The 23,405-nt window shown below is 43.6% G+C and overlaps 1 protein-coding gene across 1 annotated transcript; it reads right to left on the reverse strand.

The window, feature by feature from the left end:
* Nucleotides 1-1,563: 1,563 nt before the first annotated feature.
* On the reverse strand, nucleotides 1,564-22,336 carry MYLIP (myosin regulatory light chain interacting protein). The gene is made up of 7 exons (XM_027524275.1): nucleotides 22,014-22,336; nucleotides 20,766-20,956; nucleotides 9,060-9,245; nucleotides 7,581-7,778; nucleotides 6,946-7,110; nucleotides 5,598-6,018; nucleotides 1,564-3,136 (listed from the first exon to the last, which is right to left on the reverse strand). Exons 1-7 carry the CDS (start codon nucleotides 22,098-22,100, stop codon nucleotides 3,047-3,049), a joined length of 1,338 nt encoding a protein of 445 aa, XP_027380076.1. The 5' UTR covers nucleotides 22,101-22,336; the 3' UTR covers nucleotides 1,564-3,046.
* Between the last annotated feature and the right edge of the window lie 1,069 nt (nucleotides 22,337-23,405).

A 23,405-nucleotide genomic window follows, 5' to 3' on the forward strand; every position in this document is an offset into this window, starting at 1 on the left:
GCAGTCCAAGGGACTCTCAAGAGTCTTCTCTACCACCACAGTTCAAAAGCATCAATTCTTCAATGCTCAGTCTTCTATACGGTCCAACTCTCACATCCATACATGACTACTGAAAAAACCTTAGCTTTGACTATAGGGACCTTTGTCAGCAAAGTAATGTCAACAGGTGATCAAAACTGAGTTTTCTGTTCTCTTCCTGCTCTTGTGCATCCTTTCCTCTGAGGCAGGAGTTCCCTGTGCAAGAACCAGATCTGACTGCCACCCTCTCATCCCCAAAAGTTCTTGGTTCTGAACGCAGTGGAGAACCAAGTCCAAGTGAAGCCTAGAATTCAAAGTCGTCCACTACTGTAACTCTAACCACATGCCCTTCTGAGCTTCATTTCTTACCACGTCACTGACAACAGCGGATGGTCCAGACCCCCAAACTGCACTCTAACCCTGTGTGCACCATATACTTTCTTTACCACCTAGTAAACTTCCACTATAATGTTGAGGCTCAGCTTACAGGGTTTTTGGCTCCTAAGGAGAATTAACCATCAACTTCTGTGCCTCCATGGCACTTTTCCTATAGCTCTATTAAGTCACCTTGTAATATAGTAGTTTTTATGTTAGTCATTAAACTTTAGGAGTCCATGGTCTAGAAGAATGAACAGTATCTCATCATTTGTTGGCCTGTCATCCATCCATCCATTATTCTGGCCAGCATTTTGAGACCATCACTCTTAGGATTCCCTCCAGTGTTAATATTCTATGATTCTGAATATTATTTAATTTCTATATATAGAGAAAACAGTGTAAATTACAGGTTAAGTCCTATATCATTCATGTCATGGTCATTCTTAAATTTCCAGTGCTGCAAAATAACCTAGCAGGTGCTCCATAAATGTACTGATTGGACAAATGAGTTAATTCCTAGAAATTGATGGTGGGCTGACTTGTGGAAAACAAATCTTGCTTTTCTTGACTTTTAGAAAATTATTTACTTAAAGTCACTGCACTTGTACTGAACTTCTGCAGCAGCTGAAAGTACTCAACTGCCACACAGAGTTCTGAGTTCTTTCTATTACGTGTGCTGTTCTCTGCTCCACAACGTACTTCGTGAGCACACACTGGCACACGCAGGGCAGCGAGGTACTGGCAGAAGCAGGCAAGCCGTCCTACGGAAGCCGTCGTGTCTGCAGCCTGGGGCTGTCTGTGCTGGGACCCAGGACGACACTCACCTGTCCTGACTAGGCCACGTACTAGTGGTACCACCCGGGTTTACATTTTTAACTTCCAACTTTGCCACTCCCTTCCTTCTCCAATACTTCATAGTCCTTTTCCCAACTTCTCTTCTGCCTGTGCATATGACCCCGCTGTCACCTACATTCCAATCCTATAAACCAGAAAACACAGATGAATGAGTAACTGGTAAACAGTCTCCTCAGTTAGAGCCAATACCCTGAACATTTTCAAACCTTCCATGAAGGACCACAGTAGATGCCAACCAGGATGTTATCCATGTTCTTTTAAATGATTAAAAACCGGCTTAAATGACAATCACTATGACAATACAAACACCCATGTTTGCTTTAAAGTCTTTATTATCCTGAATATAAAAGACAGAAGTCCTCTAGGATATAACAGAGTTCTTTATGTGGAAACATTATTTTTTTACAAGTGAAAAAATAAATACCTCTTGGAATAAAGGCTTATATGCTAATATGTGCCATAAAAAAGTAGAGTTTTAATATTTGACAAAATGTCTGTGCAAAGAAACAAATGCATAAACACATTACTGCTACATTAAGGCAATATGGAAAGTATACTCAGAAATCTCAGTAAAGTGACAGTGTAGGTTTCTAGCTTTAACGTAGCTAGTATTGCACCCAGTAAGGTCATCTAGGTTTCCCAACATCCTAGAAAACCCACAAGCTGACCAGCGTCCAAAATTCCCAAGTGGGAGTGGAAAAACATGATTAAGAATACAGAAACAAACAAACAAACAAACCCGAAACCCCTCTATAACATAGAGGGACAACAAAAAGTTAATACTTAAGCATTTACTACCAAAAAAGAAGAAAAGCATCCAATATCTAGGACATCTATGACAAGGCTGTAAAAGGCTGGATGGATCAAGCAAAAGCAGCCCCACTGGGTGAAGCTGGAGCAGGGTGCATGGGAGAACTCACGAACCGCCCCCTTTGTATGCCACGAAGCTTCGTCTCGGCGAGCAATGCTCTCCCTTCCAAGGAACATGCGCTCCCTTTTCAATCTTAAAATAAAACGTTCCCCCAACTCAAGAGGCCCAAGGAGTGCCAACTACTACATAGAAATCGTTTAACTAAACTGGTAGCATTTTATCACTGAAAGGCTCGGGGACGTGGTAAGAAGAAGGGAGGAGGAAGGGATAGGAAACCATCCATGTGGAGTGATCTCTTTTCCACTGGCCAGACTGGTTTAAATCTGACAACTTTGTTGCCCACTTTAAAAAAAAAAGTCCCCGAATCAATTTTTAAATCTGCTTGCCTCCCAATCATTTTGAACAAGTTAGAAAAAACAGAAATGACATTAAAACGATGACTATCTCTTTAAGAAAAATTTCCCTATTAAAAATGTCCGGAGCTCCGTGACCCGTACAAAAAGAACCAAGTAAATCCTTAAAACAAATTCTTACAAAATTGGCTGCAGGTAGGAAACTTACCTTGGGATACGTTAAGGAGATTTAAAACATCATTTTCTAAAAGGTACCCACTTTAGGGTTAGGCTGCCACTTAACAGATGTCAAAGATTTTTCCTGATTCCTTACTTGATCATAAAAAGAAGGAAGTCCAAGGAATGTGTCTGGGTCCCAGAGCTCCTCCTGGTCGCCACCCAGCAGGTGCTGATTCTACACATGGTACATTTTGGCGGTGAGGAGTAGTTATATTCTTTCTATTCTTCCTTGTTGGTTTTTTTTTCCCTATACGTTGCATGGCAGATGGGTGTTGGAGTATTTTTTCTCTCCACAATCTATCTTTTTTTAGCTTATACTAGTGCAGTTCATGTCCTGTAAGTGCACAGCAGATCAGATCACAGTCAGGTTGAGAAGACTGGTGTGCGTTGGCAGGTAGACATGCTGGATGTGATCCACCCGTGATCTGCAGACGGGACACGACTGGAAAAGAAGCCGGCACTACAGGTTAGGACACCTTCACGGATCTGTGTCTTCAGTGTTTACCTGTGGTACCTGTTACAGTGCATTTTCTAAATACGCTGTGGTTACAATTATTTCTAGCTCTTCCCTGGGAGAGATCTTTGCTTTCTGACCAGTTTGTAAGTTTGCACTTGACAAAGGATTAAAAATAAAGATGATAATACACATATACATGGAATATTACCCAGCCATTAAAAAGAATGAAATAATGCCATATGCAGCAACATGCTGGAGAAGGCAATGGCACCCGACTCCAGTACTCTTGCCTGGAAAATCCCATGGACAGAGGAGCCTGGTGGGCTGCAGTCCACGGGGTCGCTAAGAGTCAGACATGACTGAGCGATTTCCCTTTCACTTTTCACTTTCATGCATTGGAGAAGGAAATGGCAACCCACTCCAGTGTTCTTGCCTGGAGAATCCCAGGGATGGGGGAGCCTGGTGGGCTTCCGTCTATGGGGTCGCACAGAGTCGGACATGACTGAAGCGACTTAGCAGCAGCAGGAGCAGCAGCAGCAACATGCATGGGCCTAGAGACTGTTATATAAAGTAAGTCAAGCAGAGAAGGAGAAATATTGTATGACACCACCTATGAAAGTGAAAGTGTGGTTGCTCAGTCATGTCCGACTCTTTGCAACCCATGGACTGTAGCTCACCAGGGCTCTTCTGTCCATGGAATTCTCTAGGCAAGAATACTGGAGTGGGTTGCCATTCCCTTCTCCAGGGGATCTTCCTGGCTCAGGGATGGAACCTGGGTCTCCTGCATTGCAGATGGATTCTTTACCATCTGAGCCACAAGGGAAGCCTGACATCTTTTACAGGTAAAATCTTAAAAGAAATGATACAAATGAGCTTACTTATAAAACAGAGAGAGACAGACTTAGACAATGAACTTATGACTGCCAGGGGGAAAAATGGGGAGCAGGGATAGTCAGGGAATTTCAGACGGACATGTACACACTGTTATATTTTAAATGGATAGCCAACAAGGACCTCCTGTATAGCACAGCGAACTCAGTTCAATGTTGTGCAGCAGCCTGCATGGGAGGCGAGTTTGGGGGAAAAGGATACATGTCTATGTATAGCTGAGTCCCTACACTGTTCACCTCAAACGATCACATTATTAATTAGCTATACCCCAACACAAAATAAGAAGTTTTAAAAGTAAATAAAACTAAAGATTATGAAAAAGTATAAACTGAAGGACATTAATCAGGTTTTCAGTCAGACCCTAAACATGGCACAGTGAGTAAAGTGATTACTCACAGTCTTTTGCTGTGAGATGAGGCTGTAGTCCCCATGTGGGGTGACTATGAAGCCTCGGGCAGGGATGCAGGAGACCCAGACACCATTCCAGAGACTGTGTCCTTGGCTAGTTGGCTTGGGCCACATCACTGGGCAGATGCCACGTGGCCAGGGAGCATGGTTGCTCCAGTCACAGGACAGTCACACCCCCCCACCCCTGCCCCCACCCCGGGGCTGGCCTTTCAGCAAGCAGATCCCTTGCTCAATCACAGGGGGAGCCTTGGGTGTGAGGGTCAGACTATGTGGACAGCAAAAGGCAAATTCATGACCACTCCTGGGGAAAGAGTGTGTTGTACAGTCTAAGGAAGAATGCAAGCATCCTCTTGGCTCATGTGTAGCCCTAAAAGCAGCTTCTTAAGGACCAGAAGTTATTTAGGACTAATTTTACATAAAACCACAGCAACATGTAGCTAACAGTTCTGGGGGATGAAAACAAACTGAAAAAATTATTGTAAAAGGAAATGCAAGGTGCAAGAAAGGAAAACCTACTATGTAAGCGGTACTTTTATTTTGAGTACAAACTTTAAAAGTAGTTTGACTTGCTAACTGAGAGCCAATCCAAGGGGACCTGACAGGCACAGTTGGTAATAAAAGGAAATGAATCATAAATAATCAGGCAACAACCTACTGTGAGTTAACTATCACCCAAAACTCTAAGAATTCTTCCACAAATAAGAAGTAAAAGACACCATCCTCCTAAGTGTCAGGAAGCAGAGAAAACATGAAACAGAAAAGGAGGAGTTCAGCCTTCTTTTGGGAGATCTTGTTGGGAGATCCAGCCCAGCAGGCCTGGATCCCAGTACCCAGCTCAGCCAACCAACTAGATGTCTTACCATATAAATCTGATCCTCATTTCCAGGACTGGAAAGAAGCCTGTGGTTCAGTAATTACATTGTCGAGAAGAGTGTGCTGATCTATACTGTTTCCTAAGGGCCACACCTTCCTAGTCACCAAGTACAAAGACCTTCCCCAGGTGGACATGGACATTCTCCATCAGTGCCTCCACAAGTCAGCACCTGGGCTGTGGCAGCCAGCTAAGCAGCAGCCCCTCACCCGGAGCCATGTGGACCCTCACCTGGAACCAGGCAGCCCCCTCACCTGTAACCAGGTAGACCCTCACCTGGAGCTGGGCGGCGCAGCCCTCGCAGCACACAGTGTGGCCACAGGGGCAGAAGGCCGAGTTGATCTCGCCCTCGCAGCAGAGCACGCACAGCATGGCCTCCTTGAGTTTACGCAGCTTCTCCTGGAGGGCGCGGGTCTGCTGGCAGCCGAGGCCCTCACAGCTGCTGCAGCTGGTGCTGCTCTCTGAGGACTTCAGGGGAGAGTTCGGGGGGCTGGGGTCGCTTCTGGGCAGGAGGTCCACCACACCCGCGTTATATAGAGCCCGCCTGGCGTGGTCATACGCCTCCTTGGAGGTTCTTTTAATATCGAAGACATACTTCTTGCCCAGGTTGATGTTTTCATTCAGAAAGAGAGAAGCCAAGTGGCCCTTCAGGTCTCGGCTGTACTGCATCATGACGGCACTGGTCACCGTGTCACACCTACGGACAGAGACGCACACCCACCTCAGTGCTGACGGGCCTGGGTGGCCCCATGAGCCGGACCTTAAATGCTGCAGTGAACAGGGAGGCTCATGTTGGCAGATATTTAACATTCTTGTCTGCATGCTTGAAAATAAATCCTTCCAGTCTCATATGTGTTAAGCATCTCAATGATGCCACCTCTATGCTTCTCAAATGTCTCCTGAGTAAGGATCTCTGGTCGGGCAGCGGTGAAAACAGAGGGCACCTCTACCTCCAGGGACAGTAGCTACAGTGGAAAGCAGCTTATGGCGAGAAAAGGGACGTTTTTCTTTGTAACCTTGGATTTATGCTAAAAATTTCTACAAATGTTCCATTCTGCTTCACAATGTGTCTATTTTAACAAAAAATAGTTCGGTTGCCCGCCAATTACATTTTGTAGCTTTTGATTTTCCAAATATTTGAGTCAAATCACAATGCTAAAGCACCCTCAGAAATGAGGGAATCAATATGGTTACCCAGGGATCCTCATTACACACTGAGGACTCAGGGCAGCTACTCTCCCAGGGAGGAAAAACAACTTGGGTCATCCTGCAGGGTAAGGGCAAAAACAGTGGCTGAACAAGCCCTCACTCAGTTACCCCGGTCGGGGGGTGGGGGGGGTGGGGGTGGTGAGGAAATGGGCTAAGAGATGAGCAGTGGAGCGAGTCCGTGCAAATCACACTCACACCCTCCACGCCACATGCACACGTGCTGAAGGAAAAGCAGGACAACGTTGAGAAGGACTCCTGCTAGGGCAGAAATGAAGGGCTCACAAATAGCCAATTTCTTAAACTCTGTACATGGTTCACTGACACAATGATCCCAGGAACTGTAGGAGGCTTGCTGTCACCTGGAAACCTCAACCCTGAGGCAGACACGGGGGTCATGGAGCAGGGGGGTACATGCCTGTAAAACGCGTGTGTCTCTGTGATGGCCCGGTAGAGCCCACTGGCTGCCCTGGTGCTGATCATCTTGAACAAGAGCACGATGCTGTTCCCAGACTCCTTGGTGACGGTCAGGTACACGTTCTTCCCTGACTGGGTGGCCATCTGCACCACGGGGTAAGCAATCCTGAAAGGGGGAGGAAAAGCGTGGGCTCAGGGGAGCTCCACCACTGTGCAGGCACCTAGTCAGGTTCCCATGTGCCGTGGCCCAGCTGCAAAACCAGATGCTCAAATAAGACCATCAGATAAGCACTCTGCTCGCAAGTTATAAAGGTCCGTTGAAAAGCGCTTGGGGTACATGAAGAGGAGCACTGGAGTGAGTTTTGGGGAACTGTGTGTAGGTGAAATGAGATTTTTATAGCCGTGAGTGACATTTGAGAAATATTAACTCTGCCACATGAGTACACTTAAGCCTGCATTTAAAAAAATGGAATGCTTATCAAGGCCTGAATAAAATTAACGTACCTACCCCAAATGAAACATGTTATCCCTAAAGGATGACTGTCTAGTAAAGCCCTCTCCACTTCCTATTTTCATGATCAGAGCTACAAGAGTATATACACACTTAGGTCTAAACAAATTTAAGACTTGGGATACCTATTAATTGGGCTGAAGTCATCTTTACAAATGGAGATTCCTTCAGGTCCAACCCCGATGAGGAGCTTCTGCCCCTCGCTGTCCCTCACAGAATGCCATTCAATGCCGTAGTTTTCCATTGCCGACACAATCTGCAACACTTGGTATTCGGCCGAAGCCTGGCTGGTCCCCTCCAACTCCTTATGCTTTGCCACAATGCTGTAAGACACCAAAAGGCCAGAGTGTACAAAGAGGTTAACTGATGCAGTTTTCAGAGAGAAATCTATTATTTCCACTAGTGAATTAGACTGACACTGTCATTTATGAATCATAAAAACTTAAAGCTATATATTATTGATGTTTCATCTATTTAGCAAACTTATTGTAAAATACTTTTAAGACACTGTTCAAGATCTCAACTATTAAATATTTAGCAGAAAAAAACTACTGGGGATGCCAGATGAGAATGAATTAAAAAAACAACAGAAAATCTCTAAAAATATATGTAAGAAATTTATACCTAGGAATGTCTCATGCGTTTGTCTAGGTTTACTTTCTACGTTTCATTATACTATAGCATTATATGGGATTGATTAGGTCATTTGCAACTGAAATATGCAAGATTTATTTTATCTATTGAGGTGGAACAGCCTCCAATATAGTCCTTAAAGAACCCCACCCCCTGGTATCCATGCCCCTGTATAACTTCCTTGAGTATAGGCTGGATTAATGACCTGCTTCTAATGAACAGATTATGGCAGAAGGGATGGGCTGTCACTCAATATTGAGATTAATTTATAAAGACTCCATCTTGGGTGTTCGCTCTTGCTCTGGCCAGATTGCCTGTCCTGGGGGAAGCTAGTCACCATGTTATCAAACAGCCTCTGGAAAGAGGCCTATGTGGTGAGGGCACAGGCCAGGCAACAACAAGCCACCTGAGCCCAGCTGGAAGCGGATCCTTCCCTCAGCTGAGCCCTCAGATGAGGCTGAACCCCACGGGCAGCTTGACTGCAGCCTCCTGAGAGATCTGAAGCCAGAGAACCCAGGCAGGCCATGGCCGGTACTCCTGACCCAGAGAACTGTGAGATGTTTCCTGTTTGAAGCCACTAAGTTTTGGAGGTCAACTCATTAGCCATGAATAGATAATTAAAACACCTATGTTAGGTCTCTTGATTTAATCCTTTCTGGAATGAAGGAAAGGTCAACATATCTGATAGACTTTCTAAGAGACTTACATTCTTAAAAGGCCAGAGACTTTATAATTTCCGTTATACAGCATTTTGTATAAGGGCATTTATTTGTGTGGATTATATCTTGTGTTTATAAGTTTCTCAAAGAAAAGGATAAGAATCTTTTGAAAACAGTTGGTTAGAGTGGGCAATGGTTTAGTCTCAACCTCACAAATTACCTGTATCTATCATAGTTTGATGTTTCTCCTGGAGATGCTTATAAATCTGCTAGATCCATGACAACACACAGGAGCCTGAAGTGAGGCCTCACCTGTTCAAGGTGGCACTAGAGAGCTCCTTGGCACACAGCTCCTCATAGCTGTACTTGGCTGTGTTCTGGTTGTAGTCCCCAAACTTGGTCTGGGCCAGGAGGGCACTGAGTTCCACTGCCTGCTCTGGGGAACACTGGAGGTGGCCTGCCAGGAGGGCTTCCTTGATATGCAAGAAAAAGATATGTCTGCAAAGCAATGGGAGAATGAGGTTATGCCGGGGGACTAACATGGTTATCAGACCCACTGCATGGCAATTCCATAATCCCTTTTAAGTAAGGAAAACAGAGCAGAGTAGAAAGCTACCTGGGAAATGCTTACACTTACAGACCTTTTATTAAAATCATGAGGAGTAAGAAAAAATAAGTCTAAGGATTACACACACACATAATAATTATATACACGTTTCTGCATTATACATTTCAAAAGAAATGATCTTAATCAGAAAAACTTTATCTTGATGTGTAATTGATATCTGATTCAAATGACACTCAAATCTCTCGTTTTCACCCTAACTTCTCTGCTAAGGATCATACTCAAATGTGCAAGAGCTTAGAGATTTCTCCGCTAGATGTTCTTCAGTATCCCAATTTCACCTTGTTTGGAGCCAAACTATCTTCCTCCCCAAACCCACTTTTCTCCCAGTGGAAACCAGCGACTGATTTGCTATTTTTACGGCACACTCAATTTTGATTCTTCATTTTCTGTCTGTCTAATTTCTGTCCCTGAAAGTTCTTTTAAATCCAGTTCCGTTTTCCCTGCTTTCACTTCCTCTGTCCTGCTGTAGCTCTCAGCCGTCAGAGAATTCACAATGTCCCCTAAGATGATCTCTCTTCTAGACTCTGCGTGAATCCACCTTCCAAGCTGCTTGCTTCTGATACAGACTTGCCATTCCTCTGCTCAGAATCCTTCAAGACATCCCCATTGTTTGCCAAGGAAGCACACTGTCAGCATGAACCCAGACTTCTCAACGTCTTGCCCCAGATTTCCAGCCATATCAGGTGGCACTAGTGATAAAGAACACACTTGCCAACGCAGGAGACATCAAAGACGTGGGTTCGATTCCTGGGTCGGGAAGATCCCATGGAGGAGGGCATGGCAATCCACTCCCGTATTCTTGCCTGGGGAGTCCACGGACAGAGAAGCCTGGCAGGCTACAGTCCGTAGGGTCGCAGAGAGTCAGACAGAATTGAAGCAACTGAGCAAACACACGTGCACTCCTGTCATTCCCTCCAGCCACTCTGCCCCAGGAAGGAGACAAGTTTTTTTTTCTGGAAAAACCAAGCACATTCACACTCCCACGTCTCTGGTCTTGCTGTTCCCTCTGTCCTGAAGGCCACTCTTCCTATCCCCTCATCGGATACCCTTTTGTCTAATTCACACACAGACCATTTAGCTGCATGTGAACTGACTCTCTAAGTGTGTCTAACATCAGAGAGTTCTGTAAATGTACATAAAACTACACACTGCCTGCCCATCCTAGTTTCATTCCATCTGACCCTGTCCTAATTGTACACAACACTGCATTCCACATTTACCAAAAAGTAAGTGAAATTTAGAATCCTTGAAAACTTCAGATGTTGTTACCTGATAATTTGTATTGCCTAAGACTCTGAACAGAGTGCTTAAACTGTCACAGACAGATTGGCCAGGGTTATGAAATTTGCCTCTGGCAAATGCAGAAGTATAACTTTCCCTGATGATTCAATACATCCTCTCAAACATGCTGAAATGCCACACTACTCCCTCAATTAACAAATGAATTGTGATCATCATTGTAAAGCTCTGAACAGGGCTCCTAAACTCAGTTTCCCCCTTCAGCTGGATACCCTTATTCGAGTCCTCAAGTCACTTTTATTTATGTTAGTCTTGTGTCTGACATCCAGGTAGAAGGGATAATGAGAACAATGCAAGAAAAGGAGGTAGGAGAACCTGAGGCTAGAAAAAACAAGAAGGGGCACTGCTAAGTGTCTCAAAACTTTGGGCTGACAAGAGCCATTAATCCTCCTTTAAAAAAAATGCTTAAATTCAACATTTTGTGCCTTCTGACAACGATAAAGAAATGTTTAAAATTATCAGACTCTGCCAAACACTGCAGTGTTTTTTTTTTTTTTTTCATTCAAAGCCCCTTACTGTGATGAAGAAATCACAGTAAGAATGCATAATAATAGCACTGAGAGACGATAAGCATGGTTTTTATTAAACCAAACATCTGCTTGTCTTTAAAGTATTTCTGACATACTGCTAAACTGAGAAGGGGGTCCCTACTGGGGGAAAGAAATGACTACAAAAATAACTTGTTCTAAAATATCCAAAGACTGAGATCTAGCAGCCCCATAAAACCTTGGTGTTGCAACACTGCTTCAGTCCCCAGAAGGCTTTTTAGACAACCATTCGGTAAACTTCATCTTGGTTTATGTACCCCTGTCTCTGCAGTCATCAGAGGACATGCTAGCAGCAAACAAAAATCTCAGTATATGCTTACATTAAACAAGAAAGCATGTGCTGAAAGATTTTCAAGGGTATCACCCAAACTAAGTCTTCTCGATTTAATCACTGCTTATGGAGAAGGCAATGGCACCCCACTCCAGTACTCTTGCCTGGAAAATCCCATGGACAGAGGAGCCTGGTAGGACACAGTCCATGGGTTCGAGAGGAGTCGGACACGACTGAGCGACTTCACTTTCACTTTTCACTTTCATGCATTGGAGAAGGAAATGGCAACCCACTCCAGTGTTCTTGCCTGGAGAATCCCAGGGACGGCAGAGCCTGGTGGGCTGCCATCTATGGGGTTGCACAGAGTTGGACACGACTGAAGTGACTTAGCAGTATGTGAAAGTGTCTTTTAACTGATTTCCTAGGTATTAAGTTAGAGACTAGTATAGCTGGCAAAAGAGGTTCAAAATCAATCCAATTTCTTTTTCTAAACTATCCATGCCAACTCCTAGACAGACAGCTGCCAAAATCAAAGGCAGAGAAGCAATAACAAAATATTAACAGGTGGCCAGCGGCCTGAGAGTAACGCTGATCCTTTCTCGGCATGTGAGTTGGAATTTTTAAAAAGGGGGTGCAGGCCAATAGCCTTTTCTATATACTCCACATTCTAGGCTGTACTGCGACTGCTACCCTCTTAAGTACAAAAATCCCCCTCTTTACAGAAACTTTCTGGTAGGGCGCTTCCTGCATTTTGCCATTTCATGGCTATCAAGCAACCTTTTCAAGTCAACAAGTCTGTCATGCATTGTCTCTGTGCCAAGCCCTATGCTGGAGTTCTGGGGTTCCAGGGTGAACATATGTGATAGTTCCTCTTTTGATGGAACTTACAGCCTTTTGGTGTGAAGGAAAGTATCCTATCAAAATAACCGGCTGCAAATTGGCACTTAGGTGACAAGTTTATGCTTTCCAGAAGAGCACGTGAAGCAGTGATAGCAAAGGTCACAGCGGCGGCAGGCTGTCAGCAGACTTTCTTTAATGTGCTCTTCCCAGACGGAGGATGACAGGGCGTGCAGAACCATTGCCAGCAAGGAATCCAGGGATGGCTCAATAGTTAGGGGTGGTTCTGAGTCAAGTATTTTCTTCTATTTTCCCTTGAACTATTTGGCCTGTAACTGACTGGCTCATGGATTTCACCCTCTCCCTTTTTGTAGGCTGGGTTAACTGTTACCAATAGTATCAAAATAAGTAGATGTGTTCAAAGAAGTCAGACCTGCAGTGAATTGCTTTTTTTTTTTTAACTAAAGATCAAAAGTGATTGGCATATCTAATTCAATTTAGGCTACATGCTAGAAGCATAAACAGAAAGAAAGCCTTTGAAAAAACTCATGTCTTAAGCAAATGTCTATGAATATATCTTAACAGACAAGCTCATTTTCTAAACATTCCTTTGGCTGCACCTTGAAATTCTTGATTTTTCCAGTTTTACTCAGTTACTAAGAAATTGGATACTTTCAGCATAGGATGGGGCTTGGAAGCCCAAAGTGAAAAGTTACTAGCTAACTCATATCTCTGTATTCATGAATTCACACTTACTGCAGCATTAGAGAAGATTAAAAAAAAAAAAAGAAAATAGGAATAAATATGAGGATATATATTTTAATTTAAAAAAAGAGCCACACATCCTTAATACGTTTTGTTTAGAAATATGTACTTGGAATTTCCTCTATTTTTAAAATGAATTCCTTTCCACAATTTTAAGCCATAAAATTAGGTCTTTTATCTTTTAAGAACTGTAATCAGAATGCTCTCCTCTAAACCCTGCCTTGTCTCATAAAGAAATCATCTAATAATCAAAGCAGAATTTTCTGCAAACCAATCGGGAGTTGTGGATCTGCTCATCACGGACAGTTACTCTCTATTACTGCCCTCCAGTTATCTTGCCAGTTATGTAATTTTGAAAAGCTTTTCACGACACAAATATAAGACAACTATATCCACACTCACTATTAAACTCCAAATGAAGTAACCAACTAAAACATCTCTCAAATGGCTCAAAGTGAAAGTGTTAGTTGCTCAGTCATATCCGACTCTCTGCAGATATGGACTGTAGCCCACCAGGCTCCTCTGTCCATAGAATTCTCCAGGCAAGAATACTGGAGTGGGTTGCCATTCCCTTCTCCAGTGGATATTCCAGACCCAGAGACCGAACTCAGGTCTCCTGCACTGCATGCAAATTACTAAATAGTTATTTTTTAAAACTCTCCGGTCCCAATAACTGAAGTGAATTTCTCCCCAAGAGACTGACTGAACCTGGCTCTCCATTTTAACAGCTGGTTAGTCCCTCGCAGAGTGAGACACCCACTGAGGTCACCTGAACGCGTGCCTCAGTTCAATGAGTCATTAAACCACAAGCTCTAACTGCCAGGTTATATTTAAAAATTATCAAACCACAACAGAACTGCTATACGTTTGTTTTGTATCTTAAACTCCAGAGCAACAAAAATCAGTTCAAGATGGATCCAGGCCTAAATATAAAAGCCAAAACGGTAATAGTTTTAGAACAAAACACAGGAGAGTATCTTCATGACTTGGAGACAGGCAAAGGTTTTTCAGGATGCAGTCAGCAAAAATCATAAAAGAAAAAAGTGCATAAGTGAAACTTAACCAAAATTAAAAACTTCTTCCAGTCAAAATGCATTAAAAAAAAAAAAAGACCAGGCAAATCACAGGAAAAAAGTACACTTATAAAACAAATATCTGACAAAAAACTGGTATATACAAAGAATGTGTGCAGCTCAAAATAAAGGCAACAACTAAAGTAAAAATGGGCAAATGACCCGAACAGGTATTTCACAAAAGATGTTTGAAAGGCCAATAAGCCGATGAGAAAGCGTTATTAATCAATAGAGATGTAGAAATTAAAACCACAATGTGCTAGCACTGCAAACCCAGCAGAAGGCTGGCAGGAATGTGGAGGAACTGGCCCCCTGTACACTGCTGACAGGAGCACAGAATGGTATAAGCGTTTCTGGAAAAGGTCTGGCAGTTACTTATAAGTTAAACAATTACCTCCTCTATGACCCAGCTATTTCAATCTTATTTACTCAAGAGAAATGAAAACACATGTCTACAAAAAAAGACTTGTGCTTGAATGTTTATAGCAGCTTTCTTCATGACAGCTGGAAAACAGATATTCATCAATGGAGCATGGATAAACAAACAGCAGTACATAATACAATGGAATACTATTCAGCAATAAACAGCAACAAGTCACTAATGTATACAACAAGACGATGGGTCTCAAAAAATTTATGATGAACAAAAGGAGCCAGACACAAAAGAATACCTGTGTGATTCCACCGACAAGAGGTAGAACAGGTTGTAACTAATTTATGTTGGAAAAACATACAACCTGGTTGTGGAGTGGGGTGGGTGGAGGTAGGGAAGGAGAGTAGAGAATGACTGCAGAAGGTCATGAGGGAACTTTCTGGAGTGATGGTAATAGTCTAAATCTTAATAAGGGTTTTAAACAGGTACATCTATTTGCCAAAACTAAGTGAAATATTACAATTTATGCATTTCATCATATGTAAATTTTATATCAAAAGAAAAAAAGAACTGTAGGCAAAGACTGAGTTCTAGTTAATGATATGCATAGTGAAGTATTTAGGGGGATATGTACTTACAACTTACTTTGAAAGGCATAAAAAAAGATACACTGATAGATGGGTAGAGGGGCCAATAAGTGGATAAATATGCAATCAAACAAGAATGTTAAACTGTTAATAGCAGAATCTAGGTATTTTTGGTGTTCAATCTAAAAATCTTCAACTTATCTGTACATTTGAAAATCTTTATAGTAAGAGATTGAGAACATAATACTAGTAAAAACCCCTTAGGGTCAAGGTTCAGAATTCAAATGAGGAGCCATAACTAAAATGAACCATCAAATCTAACACATTTCATGCAAAGTTTGCAACTGAGAAACCTGTCACAGCCAGTAATTACCAAGTCAGGTCTCTATTCAGGCTTAAGGAAATCTTTCTCAAAGCCCAAAATGTAAAATGGGAATCCCTGATAAATTTGTTTCCTCCTCAGGCTCCAAAGCAGTTAAATGGTAAGGAGGGTACAGGTGTGAGAAATTCGTAACTTCAAATTGATTACAACTCACTCCAGAAAAATACCTGGAAGCATAAAATCTCACTTCTAAAAGGTATGATTACTCACTCACTGGAGATAGCTGTCCCTGGGCAAATAACAATCCAGGCAATCGCAGAGTTTAAGAGTGTCAACTACAATCTCTTTCTCAGCAATTTAGATTAGAGGCCTGGAATCAGGGACACAACTCAGAATAAATATACCTGGAACCTAATCCCACACTGGTCACCCTGGTCTCACTCTCAATGCCCTCTAAATAGTCAGAGTTTATTTATAATGACATTCAAAATGAAAAGTTCATTTGGGCTACAAATCAATTTCTCAATGTTCTCTGATATTTTATATGTATATATAAGTATCAGAAGCTCAAAAAAGACTGAAGGTGCCCGGGTGGGCATCCTGTGGCTAAAATAAACATAAAACCACACAAACATCCCATATTCTGAGCAGAAAGACTTAATAAATTAGAATTCAGAAATGTAATTAATACTTTCTTTGAAATAATATACATGTCTGTTTTTAACCTTTTTTACTTTCCTGGGGCCTATGTTATATTTGGGCATATCAAAAAAAAAAAAAGAATGTGTTGTTCCACTCTTAGACATGTAGTTGATATAAAAAACATAATATTCCTGCAATGCATCCTATGGAATTTACCCATCCTGAATCACACAAAGGTAAGTTCTGTAATCAACATTTACCCTCGTGACAATGTTTTATAAGATTCTCAACATGATTACAGGCATGGGCTAGGGTCAACCTGATTCAGCTGTGGACTGATTTGAGATTATCACCTCATCTCTGCCTATAGTTTACATGTGGTATTTGCTTTGTGGGTTTCAGTGATGCCATCGTTCCTGAACTTTCACATGTCTAAATGATTTTTGTTGGGAGAAGGGGAAAAACTGAATTTAATAAGTACCAAGGACCTACAAATTGGCTGAAATTAGATAAAGCCGGCCTGCAGCTTGAAAACTATCTGAACGTCATAAAAGGCCCAGGTGGGCGGTAGTTCATCCTTGATAAGAACAAATAGCCACAATGAACAAACGGCTCTGAATGGAGTAGAGGGGGCGAAGGAAGGCAGCCAGCAAACAGAAGAATGCCAAGCACCGAGCAAACTATTAACCAAGAAGAACCGCTAGAAAACGTTTTTTTAATGGTGAGATTTCTTTTAGATTATCTCAAACGTTTCAGGTTATAGAAGCAAACTGGCAAAACATGTCAACATCTACAAGAAAATCTGTATTATCAGTATCAGTTAACCCCATTTTTACTGACTTCCAAGTTCTTAATTCATTGATTCAGCAAATATTTACACACCAGGTACTTGTTAGACTCTGGGGATACATGGTTGATCAGCTCCTTCTTAATGGAATTTAGATAATTAGAGTAGCTGATGATAAGCAAATGGTCACAAAAGTAAATGAGTGCTACACATTCGTTAAATGTTGTAAAGGAAAGCGGCATGATACATTCGGAGAGTTCAGTCTCCTAAGTGGGCCTGCTGCTGCTAAGTCACTTTCAGTCGTGTCCGACTCTCTGCGACCCCATAGACAGCAGCCCACCAGGCTTCCCGTCCCTGGGATTCTCCAGGCAAGAACACTGGAGTGGGTTGCCATTTCCTTCTCCAATGCATGAAAGTGAAAAGTGAAAGTGAAGTCGCCCAGTTGTGTCCGACTCTGTGCGACCCCATGGACTGTGTCCTACCAGGCTCCTCCGTCCATGGGATTTTCCAGGCAAGAGTACTGGAGTGGGGTGCCATTGCCTTCTCCGAAGCGGGCCTAGAGAAGGCTTTTCCAAGGAGTGATGAATGAGCTGGGGCCTGCAATCACACTCATCACTGCTCACAACTTTAAGACCCTAATGGGATGCGACATTCAGGATTACAGCATTTCCAGGAACGTGTACTTCAGTACTCACAGAGTGCTTGTACTAGGATTGTTCTCTGGGATCAAGGATTCAGGTGTTGGTGAATCCTAACTAATAAGGGTGCCCTCTAGCAAAGAACACAGAGCTCTGCTAAAATGTGGCAAAATCAGGAGAAACAGAAAGCTTTTATTGGCAGTAGATGGTATAAATACCTACGATCCCTGAAGATGTAGCATATAATTCTCTAACCTCTGGTTTTGAAAATGTTGACAAAATCTGGTCTGAATTGCTGTGAATAACCAAGAGCCTCTGAAACGTAAGAATTTCAAAGATCACTGGGATTTCAGATCCACTTTCAGAATATATTAGTCTCACGTTTTGTTTTAATCCACAGCATGGCAAACATCTGCTGAAAATACCTGCTGTCTTCCTCTCTGAAATGTTCCAGCTGAGTCTAAACAAACCTCTCCGGTTACTTTCCAGAATTCCTCATTCAAGAGCAAACAAAATAGTCTGGGTAAAGAATCAAATCTAAAATTAGGCCACATCAGAAACCAGACTAACTCTATCTCCCTATCTAAGCAGACACTGGAAATGTTTTTTTCTATCTTCAGAGAAATGTTATCTAGAAAAAAAGCATTAGAAAAGTGATATGAAGAGAAACAGAAGCCAAGAAAAAAAAAATCGGCTAGAAGGGATCTTAAAGAAAGTCTTTTCAGGGTTTTCAGCAGGGCTCAAGTCTTAGAAGGCTGTTTACACTGGTGGTTGGTGGCTGAGCTGAACCTAGAACGCAGGGCTTCCGTGTGGCCCCTAGGACTCTGCTATTAGACAGGCCTTCCCGCCTGTCATTCTCTAGCAGCCTCCCTAATTTGATGCAAACTAATGTATGAAGTGCCCCCAGTTAGGCCAGCTCTACTGTAAGCAGGCTGCTTTAATTGTCCACGGAGGACAGCTTGGCCAGGATATTTCAGCACCATTTAATGAACTGTCCAGACACTTTCAGTATACTAAGTGTACCCTCATGACTTGACTGGGAGATGCTAAAATATCACCTCTCATAACTGGACTGGCAGAGCTGAGCTTACTCACTATGTAAATAGATCTATTTTACTTCCATGGCATTTTATATCAATATTTTATAACAAATGATTGAACATCAAAAACATTAATCACCAGCTTTATCATGTTAACATTAAGGGAAATAAGTGTTCCTGTTCTGTAGTATCTGGCATATAAACACAATGCTAATTGTAGCAAAACTGGGCCCAGCACAACTTATGTTCCTAATGAAAAGATATAAAGCTAATTATAAATCACTTTATCTATTTATTAAAGCTGAATGCTATATACAATTTAGGTGGCATTTTCTTAAAATTCTGTTACTTCAGACAACCCCACAGAAAAGTAAAACACCAATATTTTAAAAATCAAAAGTTTAGATCACCTGAATTTTTTGGTATGATTTCAAATGGAATGAAAATCAATTAAAATTACCGAGTCTAACCAGGTATGTGCATTCTTTGAGTGCTGTTAGGCTTGAATCTCAAGAGTCAAAGTCACTGAGTCAATAAAGTAGGAAATTTGATTCCAATTCTAACTCATAAAATGTATTTCTTGCATGAATAAAATGGATTTGATAATAGTTATTAACTGTATTATAAGAAAGCACAGGTAAAGAATGTCTGGTAGCAAACTGTAAAATCTGTAAGCATTTATAATACAAATGCACATGTTATACTGTTATGACTGCTACCATTTAACGATGTATTTAGTCCTCCAAGCTTCTGCAGATTAAAAAAATAAATTTGTCATCAAAATAGATTTGTAAATGGAGACCCTGAAATAACTGCAAAATCAGGATAAAACTAAACAATGAAAATTCCAAGAGGTTGTGTTTTATATATACACACATATTTTTTTCTTACTCAATTGCAAGTTATCAAACTGAACTGCAAAGTAGAAGCATTCACAAATCAGCTTTAAGTTAAAAAAGCAATAACGCAACCTATCCTGATGTCATACAGACAGCTAAGACATTCTTAAACATGGAATTACTTGAATATTTTGCAAGACATTTTTAGAAGCACTAAGAATTCAATATACTAGCTTCTCTCAGATACAAAATTGAACATTTCCCTCACCCTTTAAAGCTCCATAACAAGGCAAAGCAGAGATTACAAACTCAAATAAACAGTATTTCAAAATATGTGTCTAGCCATCCTCTGGTAAACGACCAAAAAAATAAAATGACATGCTAAAAAATGCTGAAGAATATGGCTCACTCATCATTACTCAAAACTGTCACACTCACATTTTTTATGGTCGTGGCAAATTTCTAAGCCAAAGTAGGAAAACACTAAAACTAAGATCCAAAGATCCAAAGTTTGCTGTGTTTAAAAGTAGTCATTTTCCTTTTTTCCTTTTTTTTAAGTAAATACACCACTATATAAGATTTAGGTCTCTTGCATTTCAGCAATAAATATTAAACACCAGTTTCCTAGCTTAGTTCATCCTTGAGAAAAGTATTACGTCTAGTCCAGGGGAGAATCCATTTTCTGTTTGAAAAAGGAAACCGCACACTCTGATTGTCTCGCACTACTGGTAGCTTTCTAGAAGTAGAGAGAGAAATTTAGCAGTCTAAACTCAACAATCACGTGTAATGTATTTGTGGGGTAGCATGTTACTACTGGCGTTAGACGAGTTTTCTTAACTGCATTTGTAAGAAACTGAACAACTCAAAAAATTCGGAAAGAGCTCTTTGCTACAGACTGTAATCTGACACTAGGCTGAAGAAGTTGACCAAGTTTAAGTAACCCAAGAGGAACTGTTTCCTGCTTTCTGTTAGAACAGTCTGCAATGACCTATAGTAACACTGCTGAGGCAGAGGTTACTATCGGGCAGTAGATGCTGTTATCAGGAAGTCAGTTGGGTCTTTCTTCTTTCTTTTTAAAAGTTTTTTGAGCTGTGGTGCTGATCTCAAATGTTTGTAAGAATTCATCCCTGCTCTCCCACTGTTTAAATGACAAGAAAAATACCGCAAGAGCTGGAAAATGTACCCCTGGCCAACTATGCTGCTCTCTTTTCACCTCAACAAAATAACTGTGCTATGGAAAACTTGTAAGTTATGAACCACCTCTGTATCAAAACAAACGTGCCTTGAGCATCTCCAGGAAGGTGCAGTGGTTCTCCCTAAAGGGAATCAAAGGTCTATTTGACACTGGTTTATTTTAGCATCATTTTACCTAGTCTGCTCCTGTAAGATGAGGTGAGGCTCCACGAAGAACTTGACTCTCAGTTTAAGCCGGTAAGGGGCAAGCCCATCCATCTGCTGGGAGATCCGGTTTCTCAGATTTAGCCATAAACTTTCACCTTTGCTACCCGTAAACTGCAGTCCAAAATAATCAACTTCTATAATTCCCAATCTCCTGCACACCTAAAACAAAAATGAATGCAGCATAGATAAGCAAGCGGTCCATGTGGTCAAAGCAAACCAAGACTCCATCTAAGATTCTTGCATATGTTTTTTTAAAAAAACACAAAGTTCAACAACGGTCTTACAATTCCCGTTGTAGGCTATAAGAACAAAGTTCTAAGGCTCCAGTGATGCTAAACCACTAGTCGTGGTATAGAGGCAGGCACAAAAGGAGTTCTCAAAATGCAGCCTTCCAGAAAGCCTGAGGAGGGGAATCCACGGGGTATTTTCCTTCTTATTCCAATCACTGGAATTCCCTCCACCAGCACAATCTGCACAGCTGATTTGGCAGCTTATTATCTGGACAATTTTAACCATCTGGGTTCCAAAAAAATAAACACACTGAGGAAACACGCCACAAGTGTCTACTAAGCTTTACAGAAGGCTTTCCAAACATCTCAGGTCGAGGGGGGTTGAAGGCACAGCGTTTCACTTGAGAGCAAATCCTGCCGTCTGCCACACCACTAGGCGCTGTTTGGAACGGTTTTTCACTCCCGAGGAAACGCGCGTGCTGACAGACAACCAAGGAGTTTATGACCCAAAACCCACCGTCCCCAGCGAATCGGGAGAGGCAGGGCGGTGAACCGTCCGCTTGAGAAGCAGTGAGAGGCAAGGGGCCCGGCTTGTCTGCCCAGCAACCTGAGGGACCTGCGACCGCCTCCGGCACCTCATCCCGGGACGCAGGTGGCGCCGCCGGGCCCCGCGGGGACGACAGGCAGCCTCGTGCACACACCACCTGCAGCAGGTGTGCCGGGCCGCTTTCTTCCAGCAAAGTGCCGGGCTGGGGGACCGGGTGGCAGGCCCGGGCCCGTCTTCCGCGCCCCCGCCCCACCCCCACCAACGGGCCACCCCCGCGCGCGCCAGGAAGGGGGCCGCGCGCCCCTACGGCCTCGGGAAGGAGGGGGCGCAGGCCGGGCGCCCGAGGCGCACTCCCCACCGCCGCCGTCGCCGCCCGCACCACCGCGAGGCACCCCCTGACCCCGGCCTCAGGGGGCCGGCAGGGGCCCCCGGTCCTCACCTGGTTGAGGCAGTCCTCGCCGTTGGCTTTCGCCTCCACCTCCACCTCCATCAGCACTGCGTCCGGCCTCGTCACATAGCACAGCATGGCTGGGGCCGCCGCTGCTGCCACAGCCGCCTCGTCTTTGGTGTGCGCGGGGCTCAGACCCAGCTCCGGGATCGGCGAGGCTGGCTCCCGGGAGACGGCAGCCCTGCAGACCCCTGCCCTACGCCCCGCAGCCGCCGCGCCCCGCGCACCAACCCCCCCCCGCCGCCTCGCCAGCCCGCGCGTCAGCCGGCTTCCCGGGTCCCGCGGCGGCGCCGCACTCCAGCAGCCCGACTGCCTGCGCCGCGACCGGGACTCCTCAGATATAACGGCCCCGCCCCACTCAGCTGGGCCCCCCCCCGCCAATCACGGCGGCCCCGCCCCTCCGCCGCCGCCCGGCCAGCCAATAGCGGCGCCCGCTCGACCGCCGCCCGCCCTCCCAGCGCCGGCGGAGTGTCCCCCCGGCCCCGACGCCGGCCGCCCCGGAGGTGGCAGCTCCCAGGCGCCGGAACGCTGTGGAGAGGAGGGAGGCCTCGGAGCGCAGCCGCTGCGTCTGCCCGCTGGGCGACGCTGCTCCGAGTCCGCGACCGCCTGCAGCTCCTAAGCCTTTCTGACGGGCTTGAATTTACAGTGATTAATCGTCTGCAAGCTGCTGCTATCCTTTAGAAGCCTTGGGTCGCTCCAATAGCACGTTTCTGGGGTGAAGGCAGAGCAGCTCCAAAGCTTGAAAAAACTCTTGTCTCTGGGGTTTGCCACAGTGACTGGTTGGAAGGCAGAATTCTTGTTCATTATTTTAGATCTCGTCGTTGAAAAAAAAAACAAACCCAAAATCTGAGTATAAAAGTTTGTGCAGTTGTTCTTCAATAAGGCAGGGAGTTTCTCCTCTAGTGCTTTCTCTATGAACCCTCTCCGAAGGCTTCTGTTTACCCGTTGTGCTGAATCAAAACACTGGTAGGGCACTAAGGCCCTCTCTCAGGTTGCCCATCCTTGTCTCATGCCCTGTCTCATTTGTTGAGCACCTGCTCCAGTGCCAGCCTTTTCTCTCAGACAACCAGGTGTTATCCTCAACTTCAGGGTAAGGGACTCATCTCAGAACCTCCATGGAAGCTATTAATAATTAAAAGTCTCCAACTCTTCCCTCATTTGCCACTTGTTTCTCTTAGCCAACACATTACTCAGCCTATATCTTTGGTTTCTTTATAGGAGAAGCCAGAGATGTGGCTTTCAGCTTTGGACCCTTGAAAACTGACTTCTCTCTGCGGTTCAGTGTTTCATCAGGCAAATGGAGACTATAGTGTCTGTCCTGCCTTTCCCCAGGGTTGCTGGGAAGAGCAGCAGAGGTAGTTTTCAAGAAAGCATTTGGATGAC

This window comes from Bos indicus x Bos taurus, chromosome 23, assembly GCF_003369695.1.
Source record: "Bos indicus x Bos taurus breed Angus x Brahman F1 hybrid chromosome 23, Bos_hybrid_MaternalHap_v2.0, whole genome shotgun sequence".
In the NCBI taxonomy this organism is placed as follows: Eukaryota; Metazoa; Chordata; class Mammalia; order Artiodactyla; family Bovidae; genus Bos; species Bos indicus x Bos taurus.

Bases quoted from the DNA above. Each gene is read 5' to 3' on its own strand.
- MYLIP (XM_027524275.1), bottom strand. From the start codon at position 22,100: ATGCTGTGCTATGTGACGAGGCCGGACGCAGTGCTGATGGAGGTGGAG. The intron at 20,957-22,013 runs GTGAGGACCGGG...TTTTTGTTTTAG, and splicing joins GCGAGGACTGCCTCAACCAG to GTGTGCAGGAGATTGGGAAT. The intron at 7,111-7,580 runs GTATCCCAAGTC...TCCCCCTTTCAG, and splicing joins GACTTCAGCCCAATTAATAG to GATTGCTTACCCCGTGGTGC.